At 41.2% G+C, this 26,239-nt stretch overlaps 3 protein-coding genes across 3 annotated transcripts; 2 read left to right on the forward strand and 1 right to left on the reverse strand.

The window, feature by feature from the left end:
* Window positions 1-340: 340 nt before the first annotated feature.
* Window positions 341-4,824, forward strand: T265_13431 (hypothetical protein; the record flags this gene model as incomplete). The annotated part of the gene is made up of 3 exons (XM_009168848.1): window positions 341-672; window positions 710-846; window positions 4,216-4,824. 3 exons carry the CDS (start codon window positions 343-345, stop codon window positions 4,397-4,399), a joined length of 651 nt encoding a protein of 216 aa, XP_009167112.1.
* A 2,039-nt stretch (window positions 4,825-6,863) lies between these two features.
* On the reverse strand, window positions 6,864-12,204 carry T265_04146 (hypothetical protein; the record flags this gene model as incomplete). The annotated part of the gene is made up of 4 exons (XM_009168816.1): window positions 6,864-6,953; window positions 10,921-11,077; window positions 11,422-11,551; window positions 12,114-12,204. The coding sequence occupies 4 exons, from the start codon at window positions 12,114-12,116 to the stop codon at window positions 6,926-6,928; spliced, it is 318 nt and encodes a 105-aa protein (XP_009167080.1).
* Window positions 12,205-12,760: 556 nt separating this feature from the next.
* T265_13432 (hypothetical protein) lies at window positions 12,761-25,539 on the forward strand (the record flags this gene model as incomplete). The annotated part of the gene is made up of 4 exons (XM_009168849.1): window positions 12,761-12,941; window positions 19,991-20,107; window positions 24,416-24,572; window positions 25,305-25,539. Coding segments are annotated over 4 exons (480 nt in total), but the record flags the coding sequence as incomplete, so codon positions are not given.
* Window positions 25,540-26,239: the final 700 nt, after the last annotated feature.

Below are 26,239 nucleotides of genomic sequence, written 5' to 3' on the forward strand. Positions count from 1 at the left end.
GAGGAAAATCAGAATACTAACAATCATAGGCACACTATTCTGCGTACATTTTGCTAACTCTAGAACACATCCGTTTTCCCTCTGGTCCTCGATTTCGCGAATCGATGCTGAACTAAAATTATGGAACGGCTTTGTTAAATTATTTCGTTATTTTGATACCGTATTCCAGATTGCTTCCAACCTTATCTGCATAATCCGTAAACATACCCAATTGAGATGCGCCGTCGTAAACATGCTTGCTACTTTGGGGCTCTGAGTTCCTGTTTTTTTTCTCTGGAAGTCTAACAACACTCCTTTTTTCAGCCTTGGTTTTAGGCAACCCAAACGCAGTATTAATCAGTAATGACTTCTGAATACGTTGGAGTCGTTGACGCCTTGCCCTATTTCGATAAGGGCTATGATGATCCGGGTATTAGGGAGGCTGCAGCTCTACTGGTGGAGGAAGAGATGAAGCGCTATCGACCTACGAAGAATTACTTGGAGCATTTACCTTCTCTGAGTGGTCCGGTTCAACCGAAATTCGAAACGGATATGATGAAAGCGGAGTACGATCGGCTGGCAAACCGCCTCCCAATGGAACTTCTCAGCATGAAGCGGTACGAATTGCCACCCCCGCCAGCTGGCAAAATGACCGACGTGAAAGCTTGGCAAGATGCAATGGAAAATGCCGAGGTCTGTCGAACTTTCTTATTTTACTCTTTTCGCACAGGCTCAATTGGAACATCAGGCCACTCGAATAAAGAATTTAGAGTTGATGGCTGAATATGGCTGCAACGCGTGGAAGCAGTTTAATGACATTTTGGAGAACGATCTGCGTATACACGAAAAGCGACTGCTAGAAATAAGGTAGGTACCAGTATTTGAAATAATTATCTTTTAAAAATTGTTTCCCATGTAAAACGAATGGTTTGCATAAGTTATATTGTTGGTCTTCAGTTTTTTGCTCAGCTTTCTAAGTTTCTCTCACTGTTCCCAACTGATCTCAACTTGGTCGTAAAACAGAAAGACCACAGAGCTTTGCCGCCCCTGTCTAGGACCGTGGGTTTCGTTAGTTCACATGCGTCCGCCGAACCTGAAGTCTCCAGTTTCCGATGTAGAAGGCTAACTGACCAGCCTCAATTTTCACTTGGTACTTTTTCTCAGCTCTCCTGAGGTATTATTCAATGCCAGGTTTTATGCATTTCTGTGAACAAACAGCTCATAAGTAACTGGGTATAGATTTAAAAGAATTAGCATTTGACTTTATTTTCATTCGGTTGTCTCTGGCCAACAACCCTCTCAGTAGGGACGCATCTTTTTTGAATAGAGGCCTGTGTCTTGTTCTACACGTCAACAGAAAATTAAACAGTTTGATCCCTGTTCATTGTCACTGGACCCGTTTCGGCTACTGAGATTAATAATCCTGTTGCAAAAATACAATCAGTACGCTGCGTAAAATTAATGGAAAACTGCGAGTCTAAGTGATTGAATTAACAGAACGTGGGTTTTGATAGAACGAAGTAAGGAGTTCTGCTTGCAACATAGGAGATGCAATAACAAGGTTTCATGGGTGAATGTTTAGGGCGGAAAATTGATGGGTAGGTGAGCATATTACGATGAAGTTATTGTGACACTTTAGGCGAGGTATGGAGAGAAACGAGAGCCTCGTGTTACGAAGGATTATCTTTGTTCTCATGTATCTGTTAAAGCTGGACTCTATTTCGGATCCCCAGTCACCTAACCAGTTTCGCTTCTGCAGCGATCATTCGTGATCTCATTCATTCTTCATAGCCGATCATTTGACTAATTTAGATTTATCCCTTCTAATCCATAATTCTGTGATTAATCCATCGTACGTTTCGTGCTGACATCCATGTTGCAAAGGACAGCATCCAGCTAGAGTCAGTCTCATAATGGGAATCTTCGGGCTGATGAGTGTTTTATTCTAGGTTGTCTTAGAAAGTTTGTGTGCCTCTTTCCACTTTTAACGGGTTTTCATGTGGTAGTGGAAGTTTATTAAGTTTCTTCCACTCACTAGAGATTTCAGGCACGCTTCTTTTCGGCAAAAGTTTGCTAGTGTTATCCATGTTTTTGGACCCACTCTTAGAGGAGGAAGCCGGAAGTACTTTTTGCGCATGAAGGTTTTTTGAATAAATGTCTGGGTTGATCCCTGCGTCCACCTTGAACGAAGCATAATCAATGTCCCCCGGAAGTTATTCACTATATCCGTCATTTTCTCGTGCCTTGGAAGAATACTCGTCCATGTAAATCGTGTTCGGTTAACGTTACACGACACACTGAACACAGTCGCTTTTTTTTAACGTTTTCCCTAATTCAATTTTCTACGACAGCTTTGCATATTCTGCGGAAGTTAACTCCAACTTTTAAGTTGTAGGAGCAAATCCCAAACATCCGATGTTAGCGCTCTTGCGCCGGAGTAGTCTTTTAATTTTCGTTTTCAAATGCATGCATTCCTCGAGTTTACCTGTCGAACAATGAAAATTCTTGAGGGCATGACATTCTTAGTCTCCGTGAGTTTCATTCGCAACGTTTAATGATAACACCACTGATATTCTGAAATTTTGTATAACAATTAGATAGTCGAACTGGTCTAGTGCAGTCCGTACGTGCACATCAAAATAGCGTTTCGGGTTGTAAACTGAGTCAGGCGCGCGCAAACGGATGCTCCGTCGAAAAGCGGTGAAAACACAATGGGCCTCCATTCTTGAACTAAGCTAGGTGGATCCTCCTGTTTTGCTTCAGAAGCATCTGCCAACTTACTGTCGCTACGCGACTTCTGTTTCTTTTGGACGTTGCCGGGCTAGCCGAGCGGATGACATCTTGTTGATACCTTCCATTAGCGGCATTTCTAGGCTATTCACTCCAGAGCTTGAGTTTGATATGACAACTCAAGTGTTCCCATATTTGTGGACTACACGCCAAAAGCGACCAAGGCATCACCACCTACTCTTCATCCGCGGCAAATCGTATTTTGCACTCCGTACTAGCACTCTGTCGGTGGTAACATTGATGTGATGAGCTCTTTCATTGTACGACCTATCCCGATCTCAATAGATAGTAGAATATTCACTCTTTAAAGCCAAACAGTCGATGGTTCTAGAACAGGTAAAAGACGGACACCGGTGGTCTGCGTGTCATCACAGTACAGGGTCTATGGATATGAAAATATGTACGAGGTGGTTCAGTGGTTAGAGGGCGAATTTACTGACCGGAAGGTCCGTGGTTCGAACCCGACCTCGGCCTCTCTGCTTCCTCTGTCTAGGCTTGGGCGGTCTGGCAGTATCCCAGCCCTCATGCTTCCTTCGTGTGACATGGCAGCTAGGCACCAAAAGGGTGCTGCAGCTGAACGGTCGTGCACCGAAGATATGCTTGATCGAACATTTCGCAGGGACCCAGGGCACAACTTTTTGGACCACTTCGGACTGCTCAGGGGGTTTTTTTCTTAACTCCTCCTCTATTACCATCTGCGAAACACAAATCAAACAGAAGATTTCATCATCATCCTAAAAATAACCTACATTTCGATGCGGGCATTGTCGGGTTTCATGGAAGTACGATTGTCGGTTGCGCGAAACGTTTGTACGAAAACCACGAAGGAACTAAGGTACTTGAGTCGTATCTACATACATTGTCCAGTGAGGATTGAGTGGTCTTCTAGTAACCCCTTACCTATACGTACAACGTGCTTCCACAGTCGGTGAGTAGAGACGTTTGAAATCATTTGAATTCGTCGAAAAGCTCACTCTCTTACCACGATTTATGTGTACTAAAGTGGTATTTCTGAATTGTTTGCACACGTTTGGTTAGCTAGCTACATAAATGTCATTATTTCTGTCACTTTGCATCGTTGTCTACCTTAATCACGATTTTCCTGAGCATGCTTCAGCCTATTCTGTCGAGCTCACAATTTGCTTTTGAATGTACTGTAATCCTTCTCTGGAAGTTTTGTCGTTTAAAGTTACAGTACAAATGAAATCGAATGCGAGTTAAAATGCAGTTGATGAGTTTAGTTCATCGTATCATGTTATTCTGCCTGACTGACTGGCGATATAACCCAAGGACCCGGGTCGGTAAAACTGATAAGTTTGATGAGTAAGGTGGTGAATGAATGGCAGCGTAGTTAGCCTATCAAGCATAAAATGTTCTTTTTGTTGGTATTTATTTAAGTAGTTTCGGAATACTTCATCTGAATCGGTTTCATTTGTTCTGTCTTAGGAGACAAATTCAGGATATCAATTGGCAACGGAAACAAGAACAGACAACTGCAGGGACTCGTTTGAAAGAACTGGAAGAGACTTGGGTCGGTTTGGTGGGCAAGAACTATGAAATAGAGCAGGCGATTCTGGATCTTGAGCGGGACCTAGGGTTGGAATCCGCGACAACTACGCTGGACCATTAAATTCAGTCTTCCTACTTCTGTACAGACCATAAACATATCACTTTATCTCTGTTTTCCTCTTTACATTCCCAATTAACCACGACCTCCAATTATTGAGAGTACTTGCTGGAGGCACCATCCAAATCACACAATGATTAGGCTGAATTACCTTCGAACACCCAAAGTAGTATAATGATATTCCAGGGTGGATAATTTTGCATTAGAGGAGTGTGGTCACTTCTGGAAACGAGGTTCTCTGAATGTTTGGGCATTCCTTGATCTGGCTTGTAGAATCTCTATGGTAAATCGCAAAGTTTGCTTGTTTTACTCAACATTACTACTAATAGCGGTGTTCGGTAATCGTCATCACCATAGTGTTTTCACCTGTTCACATCTCGTTATGGGATAGCGTACCTATTACCAACGATCTGTTATGTGAGCAAGACTCGAATACAGTTCTTGCTACTTTGGGATGCCAGAATAATTGTGTTACGAAAGGAGGATGTTCAAGGATTGATGATGTGTGTGGACATAATAGAACTCCAGCCATAGATTGGCTTTCGGTGAGTTGTTCCCGCCATCAATTGATCGACGCCTATCGTTCGTGACCAGATACACACCTTAGACTGCTACATCCTGCTTCAAACCTAATACAACAGTATTTTCAACTTGTGCTTAAGGAACTTCCGTTGTTCACAGGTTCGACTTCTGATTTATGGTACGAGTTTACAGCGGTAGAATCTCACAGGTCGTCATATTTCGAATATGGGATGGTGTGTACCTTTGAAATTAATTCATGCCCATTGCGAGTAAACATGCTAAATGGTGCCATATTACTTCCTTCCTTTCAGCGCCAGTATACTTCCGGAACACAGAAATTTCGTATAGCTATCAGTTTTCGGGTTTCTACAAGCACCAGTCTGTGTTGAGAATAAATATTTCAAGTCAGATTTCCTGTGCAGCGACTGAGGAACCGTATAAGTCGTGGTCCTTTCGCCTGAACACGGTCAGTCCCGGCAAAAAAGTCGCATAACTGCAGCGAGTGATTCCATCAGACCATGTGTTCCACAGTTGAACGACGCACATGGATTCTAGCATAGCGTCTAAAACAGACTAAGCGAATGAACACCGGAGTTTAGTTGAATGAGTTAACGTTGTAGCCGAGTAGACTGGTGGTACGCGAATGCTAATGACGTTTACGAAGGCTCCCTTTCTATGGGTTACTGTAAACCATTGCTTCCAAACGACGGGTTTTGTAACAGTCCAGAGGTTGGAGATTCTTGTTAATTGAGCATCCTTTTATTTCTCATTTCGATAGAATTTACTGTTTGGGATACACGTTAAGCCTAGGTTCTACATTCCGCTCATTCGTAAATTCTCCAACTGCTGGGTGCGATTTCCGTTGTACAATCTACAGGTATTTCTCGGAAACAGTGCAATTTAGGTTCAAGTAGATCATAAGGTCGACGGAAACCCGGGGACTGCGCCTACCTGATGAGCCCCAAGAAGGGCGAAGCTGGTCGTGGGCTGTCGATGGATTTTCCGCAACCTTATGAGTAGTTTCCTGTGTGAAAATCTACAAGTTACTTTGTCATCGAGATTCTTTAGCATCGAATCCAGGGGCAAACATGCACCCTGGTTAAATCTGTCATGATTATCCTTTTTGTTGGTTTTATATTTTTGTATGTCAAGTATTAGGCTAGGAACAGGCGTGTGAAAGGCGAATGAAATAACCGAATGCAAATTGGTTACCTTGCCGTTAATAAATATGACCGGTGCTACAGGAGGGTAAATGGCATGCTTCCTACTAATCCTGATATTACGTATCATTATTCTAACTGGCTTCCGGCATCTGTAATTTACAGATACGCTAGGCTGTAAAAAACGTCCCTGTGGTCAGCTCGTCGGTTTTCCGACTCTTTTCAAATGCTGTTGATCCATCGAATTCGGGTTGCGTTCACCTGGTCTTAGCGATTAGGTAGTCTTTGGTTCTGACAGCAGTTGTAAGTTTTTTGAGGCCATATAACTGCTCAGTCTTCATTAATGGCGCAGCAAGACTTGAAACAATTCATACCTGATTTCCTAGATTCATGAAATTGTGGCTATGCAATATGACTGACAAGTTGTGTTTATCATATATCATTTGATCCATCAATATTCCGAATTCATGCGGGCTTGCTGAATCAACTGTAAAACGTACCTCTCATTTCACTAATGTAATATGTTGCGATGCATTGGTTCAGCGGTATAGGAATGCATAAAGGAGTACTAATCGTGATCGTGTGTTCTCTGGATCTCGCGTTGACGACGTTCTACTTGGGCAGCACCGTTTATGTATTGTTTTATGTACACTATGAACCACTAGCGAACCTATCAACTTCTAGTCGGTTTACCACATATTTCCGTTGTTTTCACCCACACAGACGAACCATTGGCAGTCATTGAAATATATCACCTGATACAATGTGTGGAAAGAAGCAGGTTATAAGGACCAGTATATTAATGCTACTTAACGTTCAATACTAATAATCTGTATCGTCTACTCCGTCAGTAATCGTCGTTTCGGAGACACAACCTGAAACAGAAGTAAATCATCGTGAGTTTGTAGTTTCTACATGGACAACACTTCAGAAGCCTCTAGCAACCAATCGCTAGATGCTACCGGTTTTTTTGTGCCGGGGGTACTTGATTTGGTGTACGGGTTCTGCAGCTTGTAAATAAAAAGCATGCTGAAATGAACGGAGTTGGAAGGTAAGAGGTTATACAGCTTTCAATGGGTACCAGAGACCGTATCGATCACCGGGACGCCTCTACTCTGGAAGTAGTTTTTCAAGTGGGGCAGCTGTCAACCTTTCGCAAATCGTTCTTATGCGCTGTTTGCGTAAAGCAATGAAGGCACGAAAATGCATTCACAGTCGCCCTTGTTCGTTGAGATACTGATTCCACACGTATGCGTAGCAATAAGTAGAAATACTTGTGGCTCGGGTGCGTTGGTTATAAGTCAGCAGATAAACGGCCACCGAATCCACAAGACTAATAGGGTCTATCGCACCCACTTTCCTGTCTACTAAAGTTACCCACCTCAGAGTTGATACCACAGTCGAACCTGAACCGGTGATTCCTGAGTATTTTTTCCCTACTTACAAACCCGTTAGTCCTCACACTCATTTGCTTTAGTGTGAAGAGAATCGAATGTTATTCTTTGCATTAAAGCGCACTTGCCACTCATCATTTAACTGGTGAATCCAGTTTCAATTTTGCATTAGGCAAAATAATATTTGGACCGTGATCCACGTGCACTGAGTTTCACTACTCACAACTTTTAATGATAACCGATTTAAGTAAGCCCTTTTTGTCGATCGACCTCCCATTGCTCCTTCAGTGTTTGGTGATTTGGTGGGAAACCCCACCTACACATCGAGCCATAGAGGAGGCTAATATATGGGGTCGTTCAGGACAGGCTTTCATAATACCCCAAAGGTACTTATGGTATAAAAGTCTACTAGCACGGTTAGGACTCTTCAGACAGACCAGGAAAGGTTTTCTAAGTATTTACCTAGAAGTGTCTAAGTTCTGGTTTGATTAATGGATCGCTGAACTGCAGTCGCAGTTCAACTCTGTTCGCTCATATTTATTGGATGCTCGAAACCATTACCATGTGGGTTATCTCGTTCGTTGCCACATTGAGGGACCTTGTCTCCCGTTTGCAGTCTACTGTAGAAGCAGTTAATTAAATCATAAGAATGGACCGAAGGTAGCCAGAGAAATCAACTGTTGCTTGTCCTCACCATCATGAAAACTATGAAGGTTAGTTCCACTATTAAAATAAGGGAAAAGAAACTCAACCGGGCTCCCCCAGCTCCATACCACACGGGTGGCGATGGCGCAAACGACCAGCGATTAATAGTTTATTGCGAGCGGAATTTGCTGTAGGGTTCATTTTTATTTTTTGTTGCCCTGTTTGGTGCTGCCTGTTATGGCCAAGAGATAAGTATGATTTGTACTTTATCACAGTATACATTGTCGTCGTCTACGTTAATCTTGTAAAAATGTTTCTATCGGCAAAAATGTTGCTCATGAAGTAGCTTCCAGCTCTTGTTGTACGAAGCAAGATGTTTTTGGACAACCTTATCCTATGGACAGTGCACACCGAGATTAACTTAATCTTTGCGCAAATCTGTTTTTAATTATCGGAACTGGCATGTGAATCTGGTGATGATACATATTAAGTGATAAATGTACGAATACTACGGATGCTAATTTTCTAAGCCAACTGACGCATCTGTATTTAGTATTTCAACAGGTATCTTATGCACGAAATGACTGTCATAAGCATCACTGCAGAAAACTCGGGGACTGTGTCTACCTGATGAGTCCGAAGAAGAGCTGTCGAAGAGTTTTCAGCAACTCTATGAATGTGTGTTACGCCTACAAAACGTTTTGATGGTTACATCACACTGAAATCTAAGTTGCTGGGCTTCGGCTGTTGCCGCGTCAATCCATCCTTGTCTTGGAACGTTGTTGACCCCGCATAGAAGGGATGACAGACAAAATGTTAGATAGGTACTGTTGCGTCCGGCAACGTTAGACCGATATGAAAATTCGAGGTGAGACTACAGCTGGCCGTCTGATACACTAAAGGGACTTGGTTTTACAGTTCGTTATCAGTTGAATGCATCTGAAGCAGATGAGTGAGGTTATGCATTTTTGGGCCCTAAGCACGGTTTAAATAATCCGTAGGTTCTCCCTGAACTAAAATCTATGAGAGACAGAAACTTTCCACTACATAGAAGAATTTCCACTAGGTTGTCGCACCAGCACTCGTCACATTCTGCCGGTGCAAAAATGTTTCTCGGGTTTACTCTAAACAGACCGTGCTAACGCGAATCTAAGCGGGTAATGTCTAAATTTTCGTAGATTTTTTAAAATAATGTTGTGTCCTTAAAAGTGCGTAGGTTTTCATCTCTGATAACGGTGTGTATTCACTTGTTTGTAGCTAACTCGAAAGATTTTTAATATCTACGATGTGTGCTTGGCCGTTGTTTGAAGTGATTTGTCCAGTAGACAGGTTTAGCTCAGATTCTAACTTCCGTAAGTGAAGCGAAGGATGAATCGCTCTTTTGCGAGAACCATTCGGTGTATGACTACTACGCGTTCCGCATGCAACCACGAGGGCCGGGGTACGACTGCTTATCAGAGCTTAGACAGAAATAGTCAGAAAGCCAGTGTTGCTTTTGAGCTGTTGATCTCCTGGTCATCCGTCTCGACTCTTAACCGCTCAGCTATCTCGAGCTGAAGTCTATATGCTTCTGTCAATCAAGTCTCCTCTGTGCGGGTTGTAAACCCATCATGTAGCCACATGTGTCCGTTGTGCCGGTACAAAAACGAACCCATCGCTACGCACCACTACGCCCCCTAACAACGCAATGATGATGTCACCTCGATTAGTGATGAAGCATTTGCAATCACATTACCCAGCTCAGTGAACAAACCAATGACCACCTACGCTATCTGGGCTACCAACATTTTCCTCTGTAGTGCACGTCTTCTCGTTACATTACGTATTAGGACCTAGAAACAATAACGCATTTTGAAGTTGTACACCAAAATAACAAATACGTTATACCAACCTAATGTAAGTAACGGTTTGGAGATCTGATTGTTGTTGAGTTGGTATTTTCTTAAACATAATACTCCTCCTTCACGCTATCATCCGCCAAGGGTGACGCATATCCAGATATGGCGTCATCTACGGACGACAACATTTACTGAGGTGAGCAAGGTGCATTTGTTGAAAATGGTATTGGCTACTCGCAAGTAGTATCCCTTATAGAGTAAGAATACCTCGATATGTCCTAAATCGCTCCAGCTGCACATTCAAGAGGGAAATATCACGGACGATTACCTTATTAGGAATTTGCCTGATTTCCCTTTCACAATAAGTGAATCTATGAATAACTCAGAAACTCAACAGAGTTTTAGATTTTCATGACATTTCCTTCAAATACAGTTGCATTGCAAATTGGTTCTGACAGCAGACTCACATGCAACCCAGCTGAATCTCCCGTTTATGATTTTCTGCCAGTCTGGAGTTTTGGGTACAATCGTGGGTGGTGACAAACGGCTATGAATGGAGGGTGCTACGCGTTCACTTACTCCACTTTCAAAGAAGGGTTCATTATCAAGGTACACCCATAATATGGAAGCTAAGTTTCTGTCACCTCACGCGGAACATTTAATATAGTTTCCGATACATGCAACTGACTATCCTTTGCGGTCCGTTTTATGTGAAACTAAAACCTAAACGTAGCCACGTTTGGCAACCAAATTGATTTTCATCGGAAGCAGTGAACCGCCCTTTGCTTATTTTTACTTAACGAAGAAGCTTGCTAGCTCCGTATGCAAGACTCTTGACATTTGAGAATAGGTTATGCTGGATTGGGCAACCAACACATCAAAATTTGTTGAGTGAATATTGGTTGAAATTAACGGGGAGGACCAAATCAAAAACGGAATTTAACGCTGCAGCGACAGCAACTTACAGAGATCCCTGGACAAATCCGGTTTCCATTTCCATTTCATCCATCGTAGGTAGACGAAGATCTAGGTGAACGGTACATCCATTTTCGTCTCGAAAGTTGATATCCCTATCTTCCTTGATTGGGTACTTGTGTTCCCCATATTCGACAAAAGGAAGACCTGAAGGTCACAACCAGCGAAGTAAGGACTAGCCCTTTCAGCCGGAGAGCACAATCAGACAGATATAATTGTGTAGTACTTAGGTAGTTGTATCTCAGACTCTACGCGCAAAATGAGTTCTCCAGAGATTTTCCGGAGGACTTGGGCACAGACATAACTTTAATTGGGGTGTTTCTTGCCGAATGTACAAACAGAGCACGGTATGGTGGGATGTTCAAAAATCCTAATGTCTTTCTGGATTGAAACTATACGACAGAGGTTCATTCATACAAGTTTTTGGTGGGAGCTACAAAAGCTAGTCAACACAACAGAAGGTGAGGTTGGAAAAATCTACTTTGACTTACCTCGCTCGTCGTACTTCACGGGAACAATAAAAGCAGACCCGTTTGCACAATAAATAAAGACTCCCAAACTAATCAAGACGAAAATTAGCTTGAGACAACTGGTGGGGATGAACATTGTTGTATGGTCAGTCTGGAAAAAAGGCAAAAGGTAGCAACAAGTTGAATTTATTGGGGTTATCATGAGATTCGATGAACCAGGGAGCGCATAGCTCATAACCCAACAGCGAAGCATTAGTGATGAACACTGATATATCATCCTGTCAACGATGATGATGAGCCCAACAACTCTAGGTAGTCACTGAATCACAGTAACACGAAATGTTCATTATTATACTGCCAGAGACTGGGTCCTTAGTACAACTATTCTTGTACCTTGATAAATGATGAGGAAATGCATAGTCATTCACCTCAAATGGTTTGCTACGTTTAGCTAGTTGTGTCCAAACCTCCGTAGATTAGACTTGATCCGCTGATTTGGTTGTTGTATAAAGAACTAGTATATAAGTTGCTAACCGGTCGTGATTTATCTTGACCATTGCGTAATCTATACAAAAAACAATTAAGTAACCTTTAGTGGAAGTCACATCAGCTGGCACCTCATCGAGTATCGTTCTACTTCGCAAATGCGACTTACCGAATAGGATCCTTTAGTTTTATAAGCCGTATGTGGCCAACATACAAATACCACTTACCATGCTTTATCGCGTTTTTTTTACAGCAGGATGTGGTCTTGTCGAGTGTATCACAGGGCTTCAAGGTCACGTATGATTTAATCAATGCGAACGCTGCACTGATCGCAACCGCCTCACTTGAGCTGTGTTCAGTTTCGGATACCGTGCGCCCAAGTTCTCATTCAACTGCTGAAATTCACCAGAGGAAATTGAGCACATATCAAACGGGACTACAGCTCTTTCGACCAATGGGAATAAAATTAGTCTGAAAGAGATCGTTTGAATACAACATTCGGGCTTTCTCATTCTTTGAGCGTAATTAGTTGCTAGTCTTCCACCTAACTGACGAAGTGGCAAACTTATCGTCGCTAGAATTCTGTTCTTCCCTTAGTGATGGTTAACGAATGTCATGTGCTAACTAAAGAAGCTCTGAAACAAGGTCAAGAGGGATTACTAGGAACCTAAGTACGTAAAGTGTAGTCTTACTACCGAAAAACGGGCTGCCTTCAGCATTTATCATATTCAACTGCTTAGCTCCACCTTCACAGTTTTATCTTTGGTAATTCTGTCCACCGATCTCACTGTATATGACTTTCCATTGTCTGCTCTCAACCAGGACCAAATTTTGAGACTCATAATTTGCACAGGTTATTGGTTTTTGATTACAGATTAGTAGACAAGTGCTATGTCACGCAGATCGAGTACGCTTGACCGTTCAAAACTTAGGTGTGGAAAAATTGAAGGTCACCCGCTGGCTTCCACAACAACAAACCATAAAAGCACGATTGTCATTGCTTTACATTCTTGTGATCACCAAGAGTTCGGCTAAAGATAAGAACTCAGATCAAGGTATCGTCAACATAGTGATGACGTCTTTACGTAGCCCCGAAAGTGAACCGGTCGTTCAACTGCAGTCCCTTTCTCAAAATCCTAGGATTTTTCCCGCTTGGTAAATACGAGCGTACGTCGTGATGTTTTTGTAGCTTTAAATTATCTGCGCAAGCTCCCTAACGGTTTGAATCGCATTTTACTGTAACACAGAGCATGTGGATGGAATTCTTTTCGCAGTACTTTCAATAACAGATTCATAAGTTTCCGCACTGGTGTCCCAAACCTCAAAGGCTCTAGTTATATTTTTTCCTCATCATGGGATTTCTCGGAACGAATCTCCAGACTATTTGTATTCTTTGTTGATAATAGTGCACCAAAGATTCCAGTAGTGGACCAGATGTTTACGGTCTCCAATCAGTTGTTCACTTGATTTTCGTGATCAAGTCCAGTTGCTGTTGAATGAGTTTATTCTTGGAATGCCCAACCTTTTTTACGAGCGGACTGATCTACTTATCAAGGTAGGCTGCAGCTCTTGCTAAGACATCACCCTTCACTTTTAAGGTGTTTAAAATAAACCGATGTCGTGCTGAAGTCTTGCGAATAAACGTGGAAATGTCTACCTAAGACGGTGCAAATATCGGCGTAAGTCAGAGCTCGGCATACGTCGGCTTCGTTAGATCTACTTGCCGACAACTTCAAACGAACGCGGCCTAGGCAAGTAGAATTGCAATTTTATGAATCTATTCAACAGCAATTTTGGCCGTTACGCTCACAAATTACAATTTTCGGAACAAACTAGTTTGATAAATCTCGTCAGGTGGTTACGTCGTAAGTGTGAACCTTGGTTCTGAATATTTACGAATGAAGACGGATAGGTTATTGCAGGGTGAATGTCAACTTGTGTGGCTAATACAGATTTAATCAGCCAAGGTCAAGGCCGCTTCTAGTAAGTTGCAGCGGCAAAACGAGGGTTGATGTGATCGAACCCGCATTTTATGAAACTCTAATAGGGTAATTTAGTCCCTAAGCCTATGGAACAAAATCTCTGTAATTCGCTAAATGAGTCAATCCATTCTGTGATTTCACCACTTGAATTAATTCACGCACGCAGGCGTGATTTGTGCATGCGCTCCACAGGACTTTCAGCTTTCTTTAACTAAAAAGGAAGCTTTGATTCTCTGAATTGCGAATGCTTTGTTATCAACTTCTCAAATGGGCTAAGTAATCACAGTATTCGGTGCCTGTGTTATTCATGTGGCGTAAGATTGCCAAAACGCTCTCATGAATGCCACTAATTCAAACAAAGCACGTACAAGTACACAGTCGTTTCTGCTTGTGTAACACCAGTGCCAGTAAGAATGAACTTCGCCAAAAAGTGTTGACAAGATATTCTGCGACGCTGAACTGATGAACATCCGGTGACCCAATATCTAACTGCAAAATCCCACAGAACACATCAAGCAGACAGAGTTTAGACTTCACTGGACTCGGGTAGAGTTACCATCTACTGATTACATAATGACCGCACAAACCACTGATGTTCAGTTCGACATGTTTTGCCCAACGTGTACCAAACTACACCAGGCTTAGTTCAAAAAATGTACCCGCTCATCAGTGTTTACTTTCTTCATGTTGGACAAACTGAACAATGCATACGGTGAATCATCGTGCTTTAATTTGAGAGGAAATGCTTATGGAACTGTTATGGAACTGTACGTGAGTTCTTCTGAAGTCGATATATGTGGAATATAAAGCATTTCTGAATATTGGATGACTTCATTCACCAAGAGAGATTGATTGTACATAAACCGAATGAGTCGAGTTCAGTCGTTCACTGATTGCGACATGATGAACATTTTCAGAGTACAGTGTTCTGCCTTTTGGGTTCAACATTAACGACGTTCACCAACTGTGAGAGATGCATAAATTTATCTTCCAGAGAGTGATCATCCCAAATTTATGGTGCATCCACCAACTTACGGGAAGCCAGGCTGTCGCTGTGCCATAATATGATACAGACTTTCGTGAACGTAATCAAAATTGTTTCATGGTAATTCATCCTATCGACAAGTGATTTTCAGCTGGAAGCCCTACAGTGGTGTTGATTTCCCCAAAAGTTCGAGGTGAAATCAGGTGCATGGAACTAAGAACGAATACTGCATCAAAAAGAGCGGGCTACAAAACACTGTCTTCTGTAGCTTTAGGTGTCGCTGAACACATTCGAAATTTTCGATTAATTTTGCGCAACAATTTCCGTCAACAGCAAGTTTGCGCACGTGGCCTAAATATTCAGATTCATAGAACGGCGCTTTTTTAAAGTGTCTGGTGGTTGACTTTCATAAGCCTTGGATTCAAGGTCTCCTGCAGTCGAATCAGTGTCATACCCTATGTGAATTGTGGTCTGAGTAGCCCAGGCAACTTCTACTCAAGAAAATGGAAGTAATAATTCGTCATGTCTGGCAAAATTTTGAGTGCCTCGAGAGAATCCGATTATTTTTCTCTTGCTCTTTCATCCTCATCTAAATCACAAAGGCGAAATATTTTTCCCTAGAAGAAGAATTTTCGTTGTTACATTCTCCATTCGTTGCATAAGAATGTATGATCGTTTTGCTCTAGTAGACCCACGTGTGGGAATACTGATAGTATCGATTTCAGAATTGCAGTGTCTTGTTTTTTCGGGTGTTCAAAGCCAAAAAGTTTTTTGAAGTGCACTGGCTTAGCAAGTGCGTCATGTACCTGGATGGTCTCATTCATATCTGATTCATATCAAAGCCTTGCTTGCCACCAGAACCCACAGTTTATACGTTTTCTGTGACGGACTTGTTCCACCGTTAGTGCCTCTTTAACAGGCACGTCACTGTGGGAAGTTATTGCTGTTGCGTACACTGAGAACGTGATGAGCTTGGTTAACACAGAAAGAAATCTGATAACAGCTACCGAGTGTGAGCGCAACAACATAGTGGCCCTCAAAATAACATCATATTCAAAGCTACCTTACTAAAATCCCATAGAGTCTATCACTTACCAGACTTATATAGGGCTCCAGATCCATAAATCTCATTTCTCAGCTGAGGTTTTCTCACTTGCAAAGCAATTTCACACCATGAAGTAATCCATTGGCTGAGCCATCTAAAAATACCGGTGGAAATAAGACAAACTCCAAGATAACAAAATACATGTAAATAAGACAGACTTCAAAACTAACAAAACATCAGATACACTCACCTCTAGAAAGCCTTTAAGCTTATTATTATTTTATAATCAATAGCGCATTATCGGAATTCACATTTTCCATTAGTAACTTTCCAAACTCTCGGATCAGCCATTCGACATCGAATGAAATTCCTCAACTGCGGGTACTGATGTGCATAAACGTGGTCTGGAGTCAAACTGTAAGGAATTACAAGTTCACAGTGTACTTTGTATGTTACCACTTCTCAGAAATTGAGTTGAATTTGTGTTACAAATTATGTTATAAGTTCGCTGAGCAACTCATAAGGTTTTCTATGAGTTTGATGGCGAAACCCATGGGGATTCACACATATTGATGTGTTATCATACTGAGAAGAATTAGTCATAAAACAAATTTTTTGCCCAAAATATGGTTTCTGTATTGCAATGAATTTGTATAATGTTGTCTCGCTGATCTGGAAGTAAGTGCAGAATCCCCAGTCCTCTTATTCTTCAGTGGCTTATTTTAGGAGTAATGGACTCATGGCGGACGAAACCAAAGCAATGAAAGGGGACGATGTTGGGAAAAGCTAAGCATTGTTGCATTTACACTAAGAAAACGTAGTCCGAAATATGGGACTCTGATTTGAGGGTTCCTCAAATTGTGGAAGTTGATTTTCGTCACCAGTCGCTTTTCTGAGAAAGGAAAGGCATCCGAGCAGACCAAAACATGATAGTAATAAGGCACCAAGTTTTGCATGCTCAGAAAAAACTGGCCCGTCTGTCTGTTGCTGAGCAAACCGATGAAAGCGCACTGTTGGAATACAATCCACGGAAATCGACAATCTTGGGCACATGCAGAAGGAACTTCATTTTCCGCGGGAGCTAAATTACAATATCAGATTTTCAGCAGTTTTTCTTTGCTTTAAAAGAAGCGTTTTGACCGATATTAACCTAACTAACCAAAATTGGAAAAGATCTGTCTCGGGAGGTCAGATGACATCTTCGAAAGTGTTTCTACACGAATCCGTTTACCCGCATTTATTGCCTATATACTATCCGTGACTACTGAATTAGTACTGTAGCAATGATTCTGTCTTAGAGAAGCTTACTCGAATGGGTTAGGGGATGTGCTGAGTCCTCAAAAAGGTGGACACCGTTGACCAAAGCAAGACGTAATTGCTGGCTGACTGCTGTTTCAAATCATAAACTTGAAGAACACCATTGTAAGCCATACTGATGATGGTTATGCACAGATGACCACCGACTAATTGACGACACCCGCCAGCCAGCATGAATCAAGCCAATTCTGAGCAAAATGCCAACGCTGTAAAACTCAGTAAAGATCATTGTAAAAATAAATGAACACTGAGGCGAAACACGAAGCATATATATATATATATATATATATATATACTACCAATATTCTGTTTAATTTGTGTTCCTGTAGGAGTAAGCGGGATATATCCTACTTTCATCAGTGATGCAACTTTCCCCATTTATATTTTATTTATGGTCAATTTTGTAAACGCGCGGGGTTGTAAAGCCACAAAATCGTCGCATGAACTCGGAGTCTCTCCGGGCATTACGTTTATTCTTAATGCAGGCAACAAAATTCCGTCGCATTGGTGGCCTGACACATCACCAATCACATCTCCGGTGACTTTTCTACTTGGCATATATAACAGGTTTAAGTATCATAAGCTTACTCGCGACTGGACGCCGTAAGTTGATTACCGTTTATTCATGTGATTGGTTAAATTTTCGACATCATTGTTTTAGCACGTCCAATACTCTGGTTCACATTGTCCTTCTAACCAACTTCTAGAAAGGCTATTGGACATAAGTTTTCAATTCATCACCTTTGCCAACTCTTCTAATAAAACTATTAGTTTTGGCAACCAGCATTTTGTTCAACGAATTTCACCCGTAAGTAAGCAGTTACCGCAAGATGGAATAAAAGCCGTGATGGCAGTTTTAGCGGTGCTGGTGAATAGGATTCCGTAGGTGACACGTCACCAAAAACTGATCTCATCGGGTATCAGATTAAGAGTTCCATGTAGTGGAAACCAACATGGGGAGTTTTACAAACGGCCTTTGCCTTCACTGAAAAATTTCCCTTTAGAGTCCTTAATTTGTGATGAGATTCAGAGATCCATTTCGGCAGGAACCCTTACTCTTTAGTTAAAAATACGGTCCAAACATTTTGGCGGAACTGTTTCATCGGTTCAGTAAATCCTTATTTTTTTGCGAAGGAACTAGTAGCCAGAATGTTGACTTCAATAGTGCCTCCGTTTTTGGGCTAGTATGGTGTATTCCGAGTCATACAGTTCTTTGTTGAATCAGATGCCAGTCAAAAGAAAATTCATTGCTTGAATGTTCTAATGGTCGTGTATAGCAAAAATATTTTTAGGTCACAGTCCCGTGCACTTAATTACCAATCCGAATTCATTCAATCATTAGAGGTACAGTCGCAGCTAGATAAGTTTGGCACCAGGATATTGGTTTAGTTCCTGCTGGACAAAATGTCATATCTGGCAGGTTCCATGAGCCTAACGGTAGAGATACAGCATGTCAACTGAAATCGGGGCTGTTTGAAATTTTCATTTAATAAAGCAAAAGCTATATCAAACGAACTTTCCTACTTTTAGGCCTTTTTTGAACTACCTGGAACTATCAGAAAGCACACCTCAAAATCATCTGATCTCTTATAGCAACAACAGTAATAATGAACTGCCGCGGTCAGTAATTAGCTTTGCTACCTCACAAGCCTCTCCGGTTTGAAATGAATGCACCGGGGGCTCTACCGTCGTTACTCAAAACTCGGCAGCTTGGTCTTTTATTTGGACATCAGGAACGCCGTTGCACATACACACTAAAATTTTGGCAAGAACGATTAAGCGGACGAACTTATTTACACTAGTGTTACACGATTTGTGCGCGACGGATAGTTGCTAAGCTTTACGAGCCTTATTTGATAGTGTACCATGTGCGGGACTGTTCCATCTACTATGCCTAGCAGCAAAATGCTACAACATACAAACTCTTTAAACTCCTTTGCTCTGAGACGCCGGTTACAGGTTACAGCCGTGTGCTGAATGACATTCAATGGGCTATGAAGATGAGCTGTGGCGTGGAATCATGAGACTGGCGTTCGTAATAGATGTCTACCAACAATAGAAATTCGGACAGTTTAATCGGTCTTTTAGTCAGTTGTGACATTATAGAACCGTGAAAGATTTTAGTGAAAAAAGTAACCGGAAATGACTCACAGAATCTTCGTGGTAAACCACAAAGATTTCTGTCAAATGACATTCAGATGTTGAAGTGGGTTGTTTGATTTACCGAGGCACAAAATCTAACGCGCCACTAATACAGGACATAGATAGGCAGCCCGCCTCCACTTTGCATATCAATCCACAAGCATAACACTGAGTTCTTAAGCGATTTGTTTCAAAAATATTCATTCAGAACAATACGAGGATTCCTGACGTATTTGTTAAAAGGAATGGACACAAAAGCGAGTAACCAGGACCACTATAAACCATGATGTTGTATCCCATACACCGGGACTCAACTAACCGAGCTGGATGCTGTCTCGTTATGAAACAAAACCCTCGTTTCAACCATAGTATTCTCAAATTATATGATATCCACTGAAAACAAATAGACTTTAACCTCGTTTTTTGAATTTGAAAGAAAATTGTCCTTGTAGGGCATGTCGTTTTTGGGGAAATGCTACTTCATTTATGGCTTTGCCGGAAGCCATAAACTTGAGAAACAGAAGGCCTGATAATGCCGTCTGAAGGCTCAGATGGGAATACACATGGTGAATCTCTCTTCTTTTTCTGTTCCCCCATGTCCCCACTGCTGGGAACCACCCTTCTATTTTTCAGTTTCTGAGGTTCATCAAACGATCATGAAGTGTCTGCTGACTTTCTTCGTCGTGGGTATTGCCATTTACGGAGTAGAACCAGCAACATTTTTTATTCCAGTAGAATACAATGAAAATGGTATGTTCATAGTAAAGCGAATTGCTTGCACTACTTGGATTTCTTTCTACATTATTTGTCCCTTTAGAAAAGATGATAGCATAATGTTGTTCCGTGTGTCAGTTCTTGGACTCAACCAAACGGGCCGATCCATCTATTCAAGTCAAATAGAGCATTTTGTGGAGTTTTTTATTGGATTTTATAGTAATCAGATTTGGCGAACAAATTTTGGTTGTTTTTATTGATTAGAAAGTTGAAATTTTTTGTAAATGGACCATGAAAAGTGCATTCCAGGGTTCGCAAACGTGTGACTGATGCGTTCGTAAAAGTGTCATCTAGTCCCGGACAAATTTGAACATATTATGCTTTTTAGGATTCGTTTAAGGAGGAACCGCATACAGCACATGTACATTAGGGAGATGAATTACAGGAGGAATACGAGCACAGTTGGAACAATAATCAAATGCTCGCCATAGGTGACCATGATAGAGGCTCCCAAGTTCCACAAAATGCATTTAAATTTCACCGCACAGAGCTGGGAAGTTAGAAGACCAGCAGTTATGCAGTTTGTCAACAGGGTCGATGCATGTGATTTTTTGTCAGGTTCCCACAGTCCGAGCGATGGGAACGCCACTCGAGTAATCTAGTTAAAACTTTCCAAAGCGCCTTTGCGCATAACCTAAAGATGGACAGAAATACATAGATACCGTGAACAAAGGGTTTGGCTAATGCTCTCTGTGGTCGCATTTCTGTTTGTGCATGTTTTACGCCGTTCGGATAAATGATCCGTCTTTATATTTAAAAGATAAATTTTTGAGTGGACTAATCTACCTGGTGAACTGCCAAATAGGTTCCCGTTAGGTAGTACGATTTAGTTACTAATACTCAAACAGCTGTATATGCATTTGTTAGAAAACAGTTTGGATTTTGAAGGCCGTGGTTATTAATGTATAAATCGAATGGGATTTTTCCTCATTTTGGTCGTGCAGTCCAAAGCACATCTTCGTGTGTTATTTAAGAAACTCTCAGGATTATGACACCGCCCTCTTAGAACAGAAAACATATTAGTTGAAAAGTTCTGCGGTAAAGTGAAGCACCTCAGTAAAGTATGTTCCTTTCTCACCCGTGAAAATGTTAAACAATCCCTTATGACCCTGTAAAGCCCCTCACAGCTACCAAATGGTTGTTGCGTCTTCAGACCCTCTTCACAAGTTTCATTTTCCCGGAATTCATCACGTATCATTAATTCCGTTATTTGGTTTAAGTTATCTTTCTTGAAGTGTGTCAAAATTCACAAACTAGTGTGTGTACCAGATAGATACGGCACACAAAACTTCAAACGCACCCTACCAGTACACACTCGGTTTAAGATAAACGTACTTATTTAATGACCCCCCCACGTTTTCATGTTGGACGATCTGTGGATGTTTTTCTTCTGGTTGAATTGATCGACCAACTAGTTGACTAACAAAAATGGATGACTTGTCAATCCAACTTTCAGCAGAAAAATGTAGGGCAAAATCTACAAGTAGTTGGTCGGTTTGTTGTCAATAACAACAAATCGGTCTCACTGGAGAGGTTAAAGTTATTCACTGTGCCAGATGATCGGCCGGTAACTTATCGTTGGCCGACCTGTACTTAGGCCTAATTCGTTGAAATCTGGTTGATGTCCTTCTTACAGCAATAAGAAGAGAATAATGCAACTGAATTGATAGAAAATAGATTAGTTTAACGTGGTCACATCATTTTTAACTGATCGCTCGAGGTGATATCCTGGTTCCGTCTTTTCAACTTACCTACAACAATACCAAGAGATGACATTAAACTACTCTTCGCCTGTTAGTGGGACGGAACCTAGCTAGTTTCTTCACAAGTCGATATGATCTAAATGTTGGTTACAAGGCAAGGTGACAGTTTGCTTCAAGGTCTTTGTTACATACAGAGACCCATTGAACGCTCACAAATTTGAGTAACCACAGAAGCGGTATTCGGAAAATTCTTTTGAGATCAATCTTCTGACCAATGAGTAGACTGTTCCTTAGATGATGAAGTATGTTTCCGGGGGATAGCTTTGTTCTATTGGTCTATTTATTGGCCACTTGATTGAGACAGCGGGGCGAGTGCCCTGAGACCTGCCCCCAAGTAAAAGGCCGAAGTATATCCAACCGCAACTACATGTGAATTCAGAATCAGGGTGTCAGATCGGTGGGCTGCGCATCGGAGACTGCTTTCTTGCCTACTGAATGACAGGAAATTTAGTTGGATGACAATATACGCACGAGAAACCACAGAAGGTGTCGTTTGGCTGCGGTTTCGTGGCTTCCATAAAAACCTCCTTTTAGATTACTCATGCAAAAAGGCCTTTTGATTGCATAGAGGTAATGTTGAGTAAAACCAGTTGAAGCACTGGCCAGGAACCGCTTAGAATGAAATGCAGTACGCGTAGTCTCAAACGTTCTCTATCAAAATTTACACAGCGGTATTTTGCTACACGGGCAAATGGGAAGGGGTGTCCTAATGAATGTGTTTTTAAAAGTGTTCTGAATTTTTGAGGTAGAGGCTATTCTGATATTTTAAAGTGTACTGTCTCTAATAATGGAAGTGTTTAAACACTTTAGGCTCTCCAAGTCTGTACAAGAAAAAGGATAAAACCGAAATATGGTTTGTTAGTTAGTGACTTTTTAAAGGCTTTTAGGAAGTAACTGATTATTTCTTTCAGTAGATGAGTTGTTGTACGCGTTATCTAACAGACTGGCCAACGCCAATTAATTTTGGGTCAGGTTTTCAATGCTTATCGGTTCAGTTCAGTTCTTGTCTTGCTGATAGGGTTTTTGCTACGTTATATTATTTGTGCCAGACGTTTGAACAGTAAGGTACGTTTCCAACTGCGGTAGGTTTGACCCTTCGACCTACATCTTTTTCATTAACAGCGTTAACTGTTATTGTTGCTTCGTTCTCCTGAGATACAGTTTGAAGCGGAAGTCTGTGTTTATCGCCTTTCTGTAGATCGCAAAGTGAGGCCTTGTTTACTTGACAAGTGTCTGACGAGAGTCTAGACGGTTGTTACGCTTTGGACGGTTTTGTCAGCTATCTTTGGACAGTGTCAGAATATAAAATACAGAAGACCGAAAATCCAAGACAAAGCAGTTTTTTTAAGTTACGTTATTCGGGAATTTACTCGAGAAAATGGGGTCAGGCTCACTGCTTATACTTCAGTCACATTGCGGAATGATGAAGCAAATACTCCTGATCTTTTAAGACATGCAGTAAGTAATCCCTAAGGCGCAAACAAACTTTTTTGAAAGGGACCCACAGGAATATCATGGAAGTCAAAAGAATGGCTGAACAAATTCAAAGAGTTTGACAAGCTTTCAGTAAAAGGCCCCTTCCTCAATGAGTGAACAGATTCTTTCAGTCTCTAATGCCACAGTTCCTTCCATTCATTCCAAGTGGACTCACTGCACCTATAATTTTGGTGGTCCGTACGACAGGAACGCAACCAAGCTAGCGGAATGGTTCTGTGCCTTGAATGGTGTTTGATATGCACAAGTGCACCCTGAGTTAAAGTGCACGGTGCAGTGCGCTCTGAGTAAATCATCCTCCAGTGAGCTGGTTCACTGGAAGAGGAATGTTTCAGACAACCCTGGAAAAATGGCCTATCTGAAGAAAAAAACTATTTTTCACGGTAGTATTACTTTTCTTTATTTTGTGAAAATACTGTTCCTAATGATGATAACTTTTCAAGCTTCTAGAGAACTAATTTCTCCTGGGAATACCACGGGATATGATATCTGACAAGTATTTCATTTGACAGCTTTATTGTCTTCAGTTTTTCTGCAGCAATCTGTCGACACTTTGTAAGGGGTAAATATTCAGTTATTCGGAAGCAGTAGCATCCTTAGCAGGAATATCTAATAATTTATCAGTAGCAAGACAGAGTCTGGGTCACCAATGAGTTGTGACTTTTGAGTTTATTCAAACAGTATTCCTTGGAATTCACGCTGACAGACTGACAAAATAGTCCGATTGTTTAACACAACTAGGAGAATTTGCTTTATTTTGGGTTTTACCGCACAAAAAGTATATTTTTTAAAGTTTGGGGCAGCTATTAGCTGAAACGCATATGCTACGTTTGAATTGGGTACGTATACATGCATGCTGTCAACCCAAGAGAATTTCTTTCGCCGCCAAGTGTTATTCTAATTGTTGGCGCAATGACAGGATAACCCTAATGAGAGAGTTAGATAATGGAAGCATATTTGTTTTTTTCATCTTGTAGGTCCAGGTATAAATATCACAGTATTCCACTGTTTTTATTGTCACCATTAGGCCGACCATTTGTTGAGTACAATAGCAGGAAATACCCAATCGTTGGGGAAAGGCAATTAACACATGAGGATGGAAACGGTTGCACTGTTGTGCTGTCACTGAAAATGCCATCGAAAGAAGAGCTACTGAAAAAATCGGGCTACGTTCAAGGGTCGGTGTAAGTTTGTGAGAGTATGAACGTAATTATTGTTTGAATTTGTTTGGAGACCGAATGACGCCACAGGCTGGAGACAGTGAAACTTAGAGACATTTCAATGCCCGGATTTGAAATAGTGTTTAACATTTTACAGGAAGTTACCAGCTATCTATGTATGCTTCTGGTACATGCGGTTATGGCGTTCTACCGTATAAAGGTTCTGAAATTCTGATGAAAAGCTGCTACTTCATTCCACAGGTTTAGCTGACGCTTTTGCATTTAAGCAAGTTTTCTGAAGGCATCCCGCGGATCTTCACGACTTTATCTTCAGCGGTGGAGTTTACTTTGTTTTCTGCCATAATGTGCCTCTCAGGAACGCAATCTGATTTGTGTACAATACCTATCTAAGCCATATAACTACCAACAATAATCTTCAGAAATTAGGAATTAACTACACCCGAATCCGTTATGCTTTATCAGGAAATGTGTCTCTTAGAAATATCAGATGAACATGCAAATGAAGTGCAATCAACCACTGCTAAGACTCATTCCGAATACTGCTACAGAGTGAACCTGGATAGGCTTGTTCATGATACCTCACTTAGATTGCTGTCTCATTGGAGATCCTTCACATTTTTAGTATAGGTGGTAGGTGATTTTTTTGTGTTATGTTCAATAAGCATTCAGAATTTCTATCTTAACTGAAATTCTAGGATGAAGTAACTATCCCGTCGTTTCCATTTTTATTTACAGACTCTGCTTTCCATTCTTTCCATGAGTAGTTACACTGGATCTGGTGGACCATTACATACATTTAGCAAAAGAATTACTTTTTTATTTTCAAGACAATCATGCAAATCGTACGTCTTGCGCATTGATTTTCAAGTACATTGATGTCTAAGCTCAAAAACTCCGAGAAAACCTACAAGCTTTAGGTAGGCACTAGAAGTGTTGCTGTAAACAGAACGATGTTTAACATGTTTACCTTAAATGTATCATTCTTGTTGCATTCGATGCTGTATGAATGGGATTCCCGTCTAAACCATAGTCGAAACAAGTTAAAAAGCATACATTTTTCACCACTATGCTACTTAGCTGAAGTTGGTCCCTTCATTTACTACATAGATCAGTTTTAACTTGCTCTGTTTATGGAGAGAACAGAGGCGGAACGGAACATAACAAAGACAACGTGGTTCTTCAAACCCGTTGTATCAGTCACTTCCGTTTTAGCTCACTGTCACAAGGTTCAGATAATGATGAAAAAAACTGTTTAGATGAGACGTTTTTTCAGGCGGGCACAAATTCATAAACCAACCAGAGGCATTCAGAGTTTACCAGTTTTGCAATGTAAGTATCAATATTAGGATGCAGATAGAACGTGTCACGATAACTACGCTACATGTGATGCTACCTACGTCGTATATTTCATGATCACCATAAAAAGTACGATCAGTTAGTTCAATGAAGAAGTCTTTCTCATCATTTCCGAACTGCAGATAAAGGCCTTGCACAATAAAACAGTTCATTGATAAACTCCAGTCAAATAGTGAAGAAACTCGAACCTGAGGTTATCCCACTGAGGCTTGCAAAATTTACTGACCTAATTATACTCAGGTGGTATTCATGCCGGAGATGTCCATAACAATATACTGATCAGAATACAAATAAACCCAATGGAAGCACACTAG

The sequence above is a fragment of the Opisthorchis viverrini genome (assembly GCF_000715545.1).
Source record: "Opisthorchis viverrini unplaced genomic scaffold opera_v5_67, whole genome shotgun sequence".
Classification (NCBI taxonomy): domain Eukaryota; kingdom Metazoa; phylum Platyhelminthes; class Trematoda; order Opisthorchiida; family Opisthorchiidae; genus Opisthorchis; species Opisthorchis viverrini.